This window comes from Syngnathus leptorhynchus, chromosome 9 (assembly GCF_054491065.1).
Source record: "Syngnathus leptorhynchus isolate UIUO chromosome 9, UIUO_Slep, whole genome shotgun sequence".
In the NCBI taxonomy this organism is placed as follows: domain Eukaryota; kingdom Metazoa; phylum Chordata; class Actinopteri; order Syngnathiformes; family Syngnathidae; genus Syngnathus; species Syngnathus leptorhynchus.
The window spans coordinates 10,786,372-10,798,215 of record NC_141203.1 but is presented as its reverse complement, the minus strand read 5'-3'; the positions used below and the strand labels follow the sequence as shown (position 1 = coordinate 10,798,215).

The 11,844-nt window shown below is 39.9% G+C and overlaps 1 protein-coding gene across 1 annotated transcript; it reads left to right on the top strand.

Annotated features, from left to right (window-relative positions):
- Positions 1-7,635: 7,635 nt before the first annotated feature.
- On the top strand, positions 7,636-9,041 carry hoxd4a (homeobox D4a). The gene is made up of 2 exons (XM_085920635.1): positions 7,636-8,295; positions 8,542-9,041. Exons 1-2 carry the CDS (start codon positions 7,884-7,886, stop codon positions 8,838-8,840), a joined length of 711 nt encoding a protein of 236 aa, XP_085776761.1. The 5' UTR covers positions 7,636-7,883; the 3' UTR covers positions 8,841-9,041.
- The last annotated feature ends 2,803 nt before the right edge of the window (positions 9,042-11,844 follow it).

Genomic DNA, 11,844 nt, shown 5'->3' with positions numbered 1-11,844 from the left:
CAAATATATAAAGATAAACTTGATGCTATTCTTTTCACAAATGTAATATGGCCCCCGGAAGACTAGAAAAGAAGAAAAACGGTTCCCCCAAATGTTCCACAAAATAATACATTTCATGTGAATGGTAAAATACACTCAAATTAATAATAATAATAATAATAATAATTATTATTATTATTATTATTATTATTATTATTAGTTCAACATAATGGCTACTGGGAAGTTTGGCAAATAACTATAATATGCGGGATTATAAAAAGTAACTATTTGATTACTATAATGTACATTGCTTTTATTATTCTTTTATTGTATCTATATTGGCTAACAAGTTTAAAATAAAAAAATAGATTAAACGTTACGTCAAGTATTGCAAAGTTGCGCTATCAATGAACCGTGTTAACTATTTTCAGATTGTCAACATGAGCTAATTTATTAGTTCTGTTTTTTTTTTTTGTTTTTTTTTAGACTACTTGTCACGAGCTAATATTTTTTGTCGACTCCTGGCTTGGGTCTGGTTTTGATGGGATGATAAGACAAGCAGAGCTGATTGAAGCTGGTTATAAAACCATAAATTAACTTCAAATAGAATACAAACAAGAAGAGCGGACTTCTACCGTAACTGAAAAATAGGTTCAACTTTGTTTGAAATATAAATTGACAAACAACCCGTATTATAGCTTAAAAGGTAAATATGCGCCTCTTCACTATTCAAGGCCCTCGAATCATGTGATTTCTTCCAGCCAATCAGCGCCTAAATTATGTAGACATCGTGTACAGCTATACTATAAATGAACTCTAATAAAAAATACAAAAAAAATATGAAAAGATTCCTAAAATACAACAGTGGTGTAAAATTCTATTTCCTATTTTTGTTATTATTTTACACATTGTTTGCAAAAAGCTATTTCAAAAAGTACACTATAAATTACTATAAATTAACTATACTATAAATTAAGAGCAACTCGCCAGCCTGGGTTCTTGTAAATAATCTTCTAGTCCATCATCTTACCACCAACATGGCGTCTCCTTACCACCACACACACACACACACACACACACACACCACACAAACACACACATCACTCCAAATGATAGCCAAGTCTATTATTTTACTTGAAACGTTTTCGATTGCGTCTACTTCGCATCCAATGGTTTTATTCCAATTTGAGTGGAAATAAAATGAAACACACACACGCGCGCGCTCGTACACTGTCCGTAGTGCGAGAAAAAAAAAGATACATCCAACAAAGAATGGTATGCGCACCAGCAACTCTTAGACATGAGCTACACAAATATTTTCATTTTATTTTCCTATAATTTTCAATCCTCTTGTGGGAATCTGCTTGGTTATTCAAAAAAAGTATGAGGGTGAAAAAATACAATTTCAGGTGTTTTTGTATTGACGTGCATTGTAAATACTGCACAATCTTTCACGTCATTAATAAAATTCTTTATTATTTAGCCTGAATTGCACAATTGCCATAGCCGTCTTGAACATAATGGCGCAACATAAACAAAATGTCCCTATGTTCTCTCAATACTTTAGAGCTTTTATGCCCGGTAAAATCGAGGTGATTGGACCCTTTGTTGACTTTTGCGCCTAAAAGTAAATGAACAAATAATAAATACAATAAATAAACAAATAAAAAAGGTTTAGAATGTACAAAACTAGTTGGCTATAGCTGGTTAGGAAATTCTTAAGGGCGAAAAGGAGCTTGCTGGGGCCCCTCGCCTTTAAGCGCCCCCCCCCCCCCCCAAAAAAAAAAAAAAAACAGGACGAGTTACTGCAATGGAAATTCCTTTTTTTGTGAGAGGACAATTTACAACTTGGCACTAGACGCCTTTTGTGAGCGTCTATGGCCTGTCATTGGATGCCAGTGGTCATGTGTGCGAGGTAGCAAACGTCTTCATGGCTCTTTTGCTCATTTCCCATGCAGGCAGGCAGGCGGACCCCCGCCCGCCCGCCCACCCTTCCCCTCCCCCCCTGCCATCGCAAATCCCCCTCCTCTCTCCATCACCTCATTCTGCGTCTAAATGCTCTCCAAAGCGATACGATGTCAAAATTGCCAGTCCGTCTCCTCGCTTCATCGAGGTCATCTTGAAATCCAACAGCATCCAGCGCCAAAGAGACAACGTCGACGATTAAACATGGATTATCCGACATCGATTTGTAAGTTGTTGTGTACGTGTGTCTGCGATGTAAAAAATGACAGCTTCCTGTTTCCTCTGCCAAGCAGAACAGTGCATGGCAATTCGTTTTACACTGTGCAGATGAGCTAATTCGATTGTTGGTATCATGACAAAATGTCATTTTCGAAGAAACAAGGAGATTTTTTGATTGTGCATGAAATACAATTTAGCAATCGATTGCTTCTGTCTGAAAGGGCTTCTTTGCATGTAAGGGATTTATTGTGTCATTAGAAATAAATAGCATGTATTTAAAATGATTTTGTGGGATTAGAGTGTAAAAAAAAAAAGTGGGAAAGCTTTTTCTTGCAAATTCTGTTTATTGATATCAAAATGGTGCCACTAGCTTCACAATGCAAGCCGGGTTTTTTTTGTTTTTGTTTTTTGTGTGTGGATGTTTTGCCCGCTGCTTTTCAGCTGTTGGAGATGGGGCCGAGTGAACAAAGACAGTATTTCAGTGAGGCCTGACAGGCAGCTGCGAAAGTATTTACAACCTCACTGCAATGCGGCAAAATGGAGGCTGCGTACAGCACCGACAGCAGCAGTAGACTAGCCTGAATACACGCAGTCACGTCATTTTTTCTGATTCTAGATTTTTTTACTACTCTTGGATTAAGTTCAAAAGATGTACAAAAGGACTTGCAAATATCCTTACAGATTGCATTTCGCTCATATTGAATGCAGGCAATATTTGTCATGTATTAAGTCGTATTTTTAAGATATTCTATCACAGTTTTTGGTTTTATGTTCAATTGGACATATTTTACCCACAAAGGCCTGGAAAGGCTTCAGACGAGCACTGCAGGAAACAGACGACTCAAGTTAGCAACTCAAACAACAGCAAATAAAACTCTACGGTAAAACCTAACGAAATTAAGATCAAATTCACGTAAATATCGCACAATGCCTCTTTTAAAATGTTTCTCGCATCAGTACAATGTTCATTTAGATGTGCAGAGGGCGAGAGGTGAAAAGGGAGGGGGTGCAATACCCCGGTATCCAGCAGGAGGCGGTGTTGTCCAACAGTCAACCTCTGCCAATGAAGCTGCGCTCTGATTGGCTGAGAAGCACAGTCACATGACTACTTTTGCTTGGCTTTTCTCAAAGGAGTTTTGGGGCAGTCCGTGACTGTAATCTCGGACAGTTGTGGCCGAATTTAGCTTTAAAATTGCTTAGTGATAAATAGACTGAGATGTATTTTTTTTCAACCATATTGAGGTTGAACTGAAAGTTGAGATTTAAGTTTGGTGAGGTGCAGGAGACATCATCATCATCATGACGTTCCACACGGGGAGGAGGAATGGCTGCACATTTGAATGACGTCACTATGAGGGCGTGAGTCACGTGATTCCCAAAGGCAATGAGTGAGCATCAAGTGTGCTGATCCAATTGGACTTAATTGGTCTGAAAATGATGAGCGAATTCCATCTATGGCAGCGACGTATAGTGACAGGCAGAACAGTTGGATATTCTTCCACTAGATGGCAGAAGGTACAACGGACGTGTCCACCTGTTGCCACGCATGCGTTCACGTAAACAAGCTCCAATTTCACACTAAGTACATTTGTGATTGAAATAAAATAAGATCATCATGACTTGAGTATTACATGTACTTTTTGAGTACATTTACTTATGGACTATAATAATAGTCAATAGCACTGATACTACCATTACCCTTCCTACTATTGTAGTAGTACTACTAACTAAAACAATAGGAATGAATGGTGAAGATGGTGATGATGATAATGATAAAATAAGAATCAATGCAAATTCGAATAAAAATAAAAGGATATTGTTAATATTAAACATAGGCGAACTTATATGACGTGTCCATTTCTTGATTCATATTTGTATTATTGAACAAGTACCACCACTCAGTCATCGTTTTTATTATTGTAACTTATTATTATTTCTTAAATATGAAGACTGTAATTAGAATTACGAGGGTAAATAAATAGACATTAAAATATAAATAAGTACCAAAAAAATACAATAAAGTAATATGTTCAAAAATAATTGGAAAAAAATCTCATTACATTATTACTATTAGTTTTAGCGGTACTTAAATGAAATGGCCATTCCATAATTCATATTTGGACCCTACAACTACTACCACATATAATCAATAGTGATGATTATGATAGTAATGTATTACTATTATTATTACTATTATTGTTGTGATTATTATTGTCGTTATTAATAGTATACATAATGTATTCATTTATGAATGAAGCAATAATACATTTAAAAATACTTGAAAGGCAATTATGAGAATGAGAGGTGTCTATTTCAGTGCACGCGTGTTCCAGTGGTGTCACGACAACTGTGACCTTCCTCCCTCCATCCATCCATCCATCCATCCTTCCTCCCTTCATTCCTTCCTTCCTTCCTTCCTTCCTTCCTTCCTTCCTTGCTCGCATGCTCCGCAGCCTCACAGCCATTACCGAGGAAGTGCAACTTTGGAGGGGTTATTTATGGGCCCGCGCGGTCTCGTGAGTGGCTGCCAGGAAACACGTGACGCCATTAAAGTTTGCTTTATGGCCCGTGGCTTGACAAGACAAAATATAATTCGCATTGTGTATCGGCGAGCGGCTCCAGATGGGCCGGAGAGGAGCGTACGTCCGGCTGGGTGGTCAGCCAGCCGGCCGGCAGGCAGCGTGGGGCTGCGCGTCGGCCGCGGAGGGAGCTGGCGGTGGTGCTGATGTGTGCGTGCGCGCGCCCGCGTGCGCGTGTGTGTGTTGGCTGGCACTGCGGTAAGACGGCGTTTTATCATTTGCTGCTTGGGCGTATGATGTCACGCACACATACCTAACGCTGTTTCCTGCGTGGAAAAGGAAAATGGGGGCGGCTGTAGTGGGGGGGTTGGGAGGGGTTCGGGAGATGACGTTCTATACGTGATTCACATAGTGATTTTTTTTTTTCTGTTTCAAATGTGATTTAAATCCAACTTGAATTTAAATGTAGCATCTCTAATTAGGACTGGAGTTGCTTTCCAGCTTTGTTGATCTGCTACTCTTTAGCTCATTGTTGTTTTGGTGCATGAATGTTCTGCGTTCTAACGAGAATAATCACATTATTGTAGAAAAAAAAAAATATTTGTCACATGTGGCCTACAGTCCTAAGGGCCCGATGTGCCTAACAGTTCTTGAAAACAAAAACAAAAAAACATCTAATGCTTAAAAGCGTATTTACTGCTCATTTTAAATGCATGCCATGGCTGAGCAAAGTGTCTAAATGTGGCATAAAAAAATCCGCCTTCTATTTGGAGCTTTTGAAAGGCAGAAATGCGTGCAAGAGTGCTGCAGAGTGAAAAGAGGCCAAAACACTCGCTTTGAGCGTTTAGTTGAAAAAAAAAAAAAAAACGCTGACTGTATGATTCTTTTGTGTTGCATTTCGTCTTTGACCCGTCTCAAGTGCTGGCTGGCCTGGGCAAGGTGAAAGACAGGTCAGCCTGTCTCACTACTAAATAACACACGTGTTCAATTTCTACTGCTTTTTTTTTTTTTTAAATATAATTATATCTCAACGAATTTGAAACGAATTTTGCCAAGTTAAAAAACATAGGGTCCTTTTTTTTTATATTTGCATGCACACTTCAAATGGATGTTCTTTTTTATCATTGGAGCAACGTGAGGAGAAAATCGAAGAAAAATGATCAACGTTGTTTGATATGCACAATAATTAATCAGTAAGAGTGAAAGCTTGGATGCCGAGCTGTGTAAGTAGCTGCCACTGAGCTTATAGTTAATGGCTAAAAAGGGGATTGCTCAACTTGTGCCCCCTTTGAGTTGTCAGAGGGCCTGAAAAAAAATAATTTTGGTGGGCCAATGGGTTAACTGGCCCGTGTGGAGATAAACTATAGATTTAGATGACAAAGAATTTGTTTACACTGAAAAATAAAGGTGCTTCAGAGGCAAGGTTTTCCTATGGGTTCATTTTTGGCTATTGTTTAATAGTTATTTCGATTAAAAAAAAGGGGCTAATAGCTTAGGGGGGTATTTATAACCATTAGTTGCTTATATGTTAAGAAACTTTATTTTTTTTTATGGTAATCCTGAAGGAACTTTGCCACTATTCCATAATTTCAATGCTAAATGTGAGGTGAAATAATTCATGCAGGTTGGATAAAGATTGAGTTAATCTTGAAGGATTTATTGACATCATGTGGATAGTTTCTATACTAAAAAAAAAAAACTAACACTTAAATTAGCTCCAGAAAATTGACTGTAATGCTAAGTATAAAGTTTAAAGAGATTTGATTGATTTTTGCATTCTTAAAATGGCAAGAGATTTCTTTATTCCACCAATTTGAAGATTCATCAAAGAAAGCAAAGTAAAACGTGAAAGAAACTGACAAACTGTTGCATCAAATTCGTCAGATATATTCGTAGAAAATACTCTTAACTGCAGGGAGAATAGACCAACCATTTTTTTCCCCCCTCACTTGACAATTCTAATTGTGAGGAATGCCAAAAAGAAGCCAAAATAACTTAACTATCATCAAACATGGACGCAAATGGGGGAAATTGCAGGAAAACACACACGCACACACACGGGAAGGAAGTCTTTGGGGGGAGGGGGGGGGGGGCTGTTCCCAAATGAAGAAGTTGACTAGACTTGTCTCTTGGATGGTTTCCACACATGTTGATTTGCTCTTGAGGATGCCCTGCCGTCGTCTATATATACCCTGTAGAACCGAATTTGTGTAATGCAAGCCCAGTCACAGATTCGATTCTAGGGGAGTATATGGTCGATGAAAAGACTTCGATGTATTGATTTCCTTGCATCCTCTGACATTTTGAGCATCATGCCTGCATGAACATTTTGGAATGGAAAACAAACGTGGAAGTTGAAATTTCAACACAACAAACGAATAAGATTTGAAGTTGGACGATTCAATTGAATGTTGTAAGTTTTTGTTTTATGGCAGGTGCTTGTCTCGCCTTTTCACAACTCATAATTTACTGCAACTCAAAACAACTTGTTTTTGAGTGAACTAATTTTAAAAAAAAAGTCAATAAATAATATTTTCAAGTTTTCCCCAGCTTTATTTACTGTCTTAAATGACACAAATAGTTTTGGGACATATTTTTGTTTTTGGATGCACACACGCCTTCCCTTGCTCTTGTTTGTGCGCCTAATGAATGATTCCCAGAGGCGACCAATTGTTTGCAAGACGTGGCAGCAGATGAAGGGATGAGATTGGTGTAACTTTTGGATGACCCCCCCCCCCCCCCCCTCCTTGACAAAGACAGTCGCCATCAATTGTCCTCACTCCGCTTGGGGCTTCTTCTTTGTCGCTTTTCAACACCACAGCACAAGCACATGAGAGCTTGGAGGTGCAGGCTTAACATTTTTTTTTGGTATTTATCTTCCTTTTTTTTTTAAGCATAATTCAAGGTATAAAGTGGTTTTGTTCTATCTGGAGTGGACCTTCCTTTTCTAGACGTGCACGCAAGCAGATGTTTGGAGGTTTATTTTTCCTGCAGGAGTCTAATTAGGGGGCATATTTGGAGAGGATGAAATTGCTCTTTACTTGTCTGTTTACCCGTGCGAGTAGCAGCGTCACCTCCATTGGCCCGCACAGTCACATGGTCCGCTAACTTTATTCAGTTGACACCAAAGTAGGAGGGCTTTATGGAGGCAGGAAAAAAGACAACTGGAGAAAAATTAGTATTTTCTACCTTCACAAATTAATGGCCATGAGTTCGTATATGGTCAACTCCAAGTATGTGGACCCCAAATTTCCTCCCTGTGAGGAATATTCGCAGAATAACTACATCCCTGAGCAGGGTTCGGATTACTTCAACCGCTCGCAGGACGCTGACTTTCAGCACCCGGCCATCTACCCACGCGCCAACTACACGGAGCAAGCGTTCGGATGCACCGCAGTGCAAGAGGCTCCGCTGCAGCCGCGGGGTCACGTCCAAGACAGAGCCGGACAACCGAGCCCGTACGGCGCGCAGTCGGAGCCGGGCGACTCGGTTCATGTAGCGGGAGCCAGGACGTGTTCAGGCCAGCAGCAGAACCCCAAGAGTCCAAACGGGATCCAAGCGAAGCAGCCCGCGGTAGTTTATCCCTGGATGAAGAAAGTGCACGTCACCACGGGTAAGCGCGCTTTGGAAATCACCCGGTGTGATGTTTATGGGAGCGTTTGAAAGGCCTTGCCAATTACACGAGTCGTAAATTTGATAGCTGGGGGGTTGGGGGGGCGATACAGGCCGCGAAACAAGAGAGCCTAAAAACCCCAAGGGTGGTTGCAAGTGCGTTGTTTTTTGCGCGCAAAATATTACAAATATGATCCCACTTTTTTACACTTCTTCAATAATGTATTATTTTTTCAATTCCTTGCAGTCAATCCGGATTACACCGGTTCGGAGCCCAAACGCTCAAGGACGGCTTACACGCGCCAGCAAGTTCTGGAGCTGGAAAAAGAGTTCCACTTTAATCGCTACCTGACCAGAAGGCGCCGGATTGAGATCGCTCACACGCTTTGTCTGTCAGAAAGACAGATTAAAATTTGGTTCCAGAACCGAAGGATGAAATGGAAGAAGGACCACAAACTGCCCAACACCAAAGGCAGGTCGGTGCCGACCCACGGCCACCTGCAAAGCCTCCATAAGGACAACAGTACTGACATCACATCCTTATAAACCACGACAAATTCACTTGCATCTGACTTTTATTTTTTATTTTGCATGGACTGAAGTCGTTTTTTTTTACCTTTTTTTAATTTAACAACAACAAAAATCAGTGTTGTCCTGAGCCTGAGGAAAAAAAAAAAAAAAAAAAAGCAAATCAATCAGTATTTTGCCGGAGAGGTTCGACACACTTCCTGCATATGGCGCCACGAATTCAAGCATTTTTTTAAGAAATATTGTTTTTTTGGGTTGGGGTGGGGGGGCTCTGTGGATTTAAGAATGTCGTCTCTCGTGAATTCACGCTGGCTTAAAGTCTTAAGTAGCTTTATTTCGCACAGGGAGCCCATTCGTTCAAATTACACACATGCAAAAAAAAAAAGCGCCTCTCACAAACGCGCATTGTACTTGAAGGAAAATCGCAAGCAGGAAAACAAATCTCGTTTTTATATATATATATCGCTCGTCTTCGTTGCTTGTTTGTTTTAACTTATTTTGTACTATAAACGTTTTGTTTTCTTTGAAAAGAACATTCCTTACAAATAGCCATGATTACATTTCTTTGTTCATATTTTCCTCTCTGCCAAGCCAATTTCTTTTTCAAAATCTTCCCGCATGACATCGAGTTTGTTTAAAATTTAGGAGAATGTTGAATTTAATTTATTTGCGTTTTTAAGTGGACGTTTTCTCATAGCGCACACACGATGAAATGAATGATATGTAATCTTTTACAAATTACACATTTGTGCATGGCTTTATGTCGTCTTAGTTTAATGTGAGAATGTATTTTGTCTTTAGTTACACAAAGAAGTGGGGGTGACAAGCCAGATAAAAAAAAAAGACCGTTTTTTTTTTTTTTCCTTCTTGGTTTTGTTTTAAACCCGTCATTGTCTGAAGACAAGAGAAGGCCTAAAAGCTGTCCCAGCTCGTGGAGGTCTTGCCGGGGAGGTATTTGAGGCGAAGGTCGGTTGGCAGGTTCATCCAGGGGACACGCTCAAGCCGCAAGGGATGACCCCGACACCCCTGACCCGGCAGGACGAGCTGCATTTTCTCCCTTTTCGCCCTCATAAACAACTCCGCGAAGCATCCAAAGCAAATCGGTGCGTGATTTCTACAACGGAGTTCTTAACTACCCCTCAAAAAAAAAAAAAAGACCTCCAATGTTCTCTTGTAGGCGTCATTGTTAATGCAATGTCTTTTACTGGTCTTATTTTTGTACATGCTTTCTACTTTGTATTTGTGCACCGGGATGTGAGATGTATATTGGAAACAAATAAAGATTTCTACTGATTATGCATTTAAATGATGGCAGAAGGGCACAAGTGTCTGATTTCAGTCAACCGTGATTCAATCATTCAAATGAGAAATTTGTAAAAAAAAAATAATAATAATAATAACAACGATGAGTAAAATGCGTTTCGGCACTGCTTAAAAAACAATATTTAGTGTTTTTCTTTTATTATTTTTGTTACATTTTGACGCCCGAGGTGCCACATCAGGGGCGCATTTGGAAAACATCGGCCAAATGTGCGCCTTTTGGCTCGTCTTCTTTTACGCATCAATATACGCTTAACGTTGTCGGCTTCACAAAAAACACACAATGCACGTTTTGTATAGAATAAATACTCGTATATTTAACACAATATGGACGTATTTTTTCTTTTTTTACCCGGGTCAATAGTCTTAACTTCTCTACTATTCCTAAATTATTGCCATTGTCCTCATTTCTCTATTGTCCCCTTTCTTTCTTTTTTTCTAAATGCAAACGCAGTCTTGTAAGGAAGTCCGCGCGCAAACACACACACACAAATCACAATACAAAATTTCAATGGCAGAAAATGTCAGGTGGCAGGGATACGTGTGTCTGAAGTGAAAATATCAGATTCGGTTTGAAGTTTGAATTTCACCCTGTGAACTGCATTTAAAAATACACGGCTTGTATTTTTCTTCATGAGTAGGGAGGGGATTAAACAGTCATTTAAGTTGGAACAAGTTGGAAATATAAATTATTGATCTTATTGACAGCAAATAGTTTGTTCCAAAACAATTGACTATTTTTTACGAATATTTTAACATTAGGGGAGGAATACAAGACAATTATCACATTGGAATCAATTGAAATATTTTTTAAACCGCCCAACTCAAAATTGTATCAAAGTTTGCTGCCTTGAAATTTTGTGAAAAATCAACAACAAAAAACGTGCGCTGAAACCACCATTTTCAAATTTACGCATACATGCGCACTCTAATGACCGCATCACTTACAAGACAGGTTGGGAGTTAAAGAAAAATCTATCATTAAAAATAAATGTATTTTTAAAAGCATTCATATCATTTGATTGCTATGTGCTTTTATCCAAGCGGTGGTTTTTGAAAAACACGTTCTGATTGGATTGGACGAGTATTTGCTTCAGTAAAATCTTCAACATGATTTCAAATGGCACCACTAGGAAAAGACCTCACACCTTGTTGAAGCTCATATCACACAAAAGGCCTCGAATAAGACATGTGGACCCCCCCCCCCCCACACACACACACTCTCCCGTATGTCTTCAAATCAAATCAAATTGATGTCCTTGAACGCATCACGCCATCTATACGATAGTCGGATGGATGCAAGGCGCCCCCCCCCCATTAGTATTCGCATATGATTGTATGGGAAAAGTGTGTGATTGGACTACACATGTTGGGGTGAGCTTCCGCGCTGACCTACATGTGCGAGCACCAATAAATGGCAGCCATAGGCGCCTTGCCACTTCCAATGACAGCTGCATGCGCTAAGGCTGCTTCCCCGCTGCCGCTTCTCCCCATCCGGCCATATTTGAGTCTTCTCCCTTCTCTCTCCGCCTTCCTTCCTTCTTGACAACAACAGCACGTCGTCTTTTTTGGGGGGGGTAGCATTTGCAGAAAAATCCACGCCGACAGCTTCTCTCCGGAAGCTTGCTTCCCCCCCTTCCCTCTCTCTCTCTCTCTGGTCTCAGATCACGTGACCGGCCCGATAATTAATGCAGCTCCCCGT

Bases quoted from the DNA above. Each gene is read 5' to 3' on its own strand.
- hoxd4a (XM_085920635.1), top strand. From the start codon at position 7,884: ATGGCCATGAGTTCGTATATGGTCAACTCCAAGTATGTGGACCCCAAA. The intron at 8,296-8,541 runs GTAAGCGCGCTT...AATTCCTTGCAG, and splicing joins GAAAGTGCACGTCACCACGG to TCAATCCGGATTACACCGGT.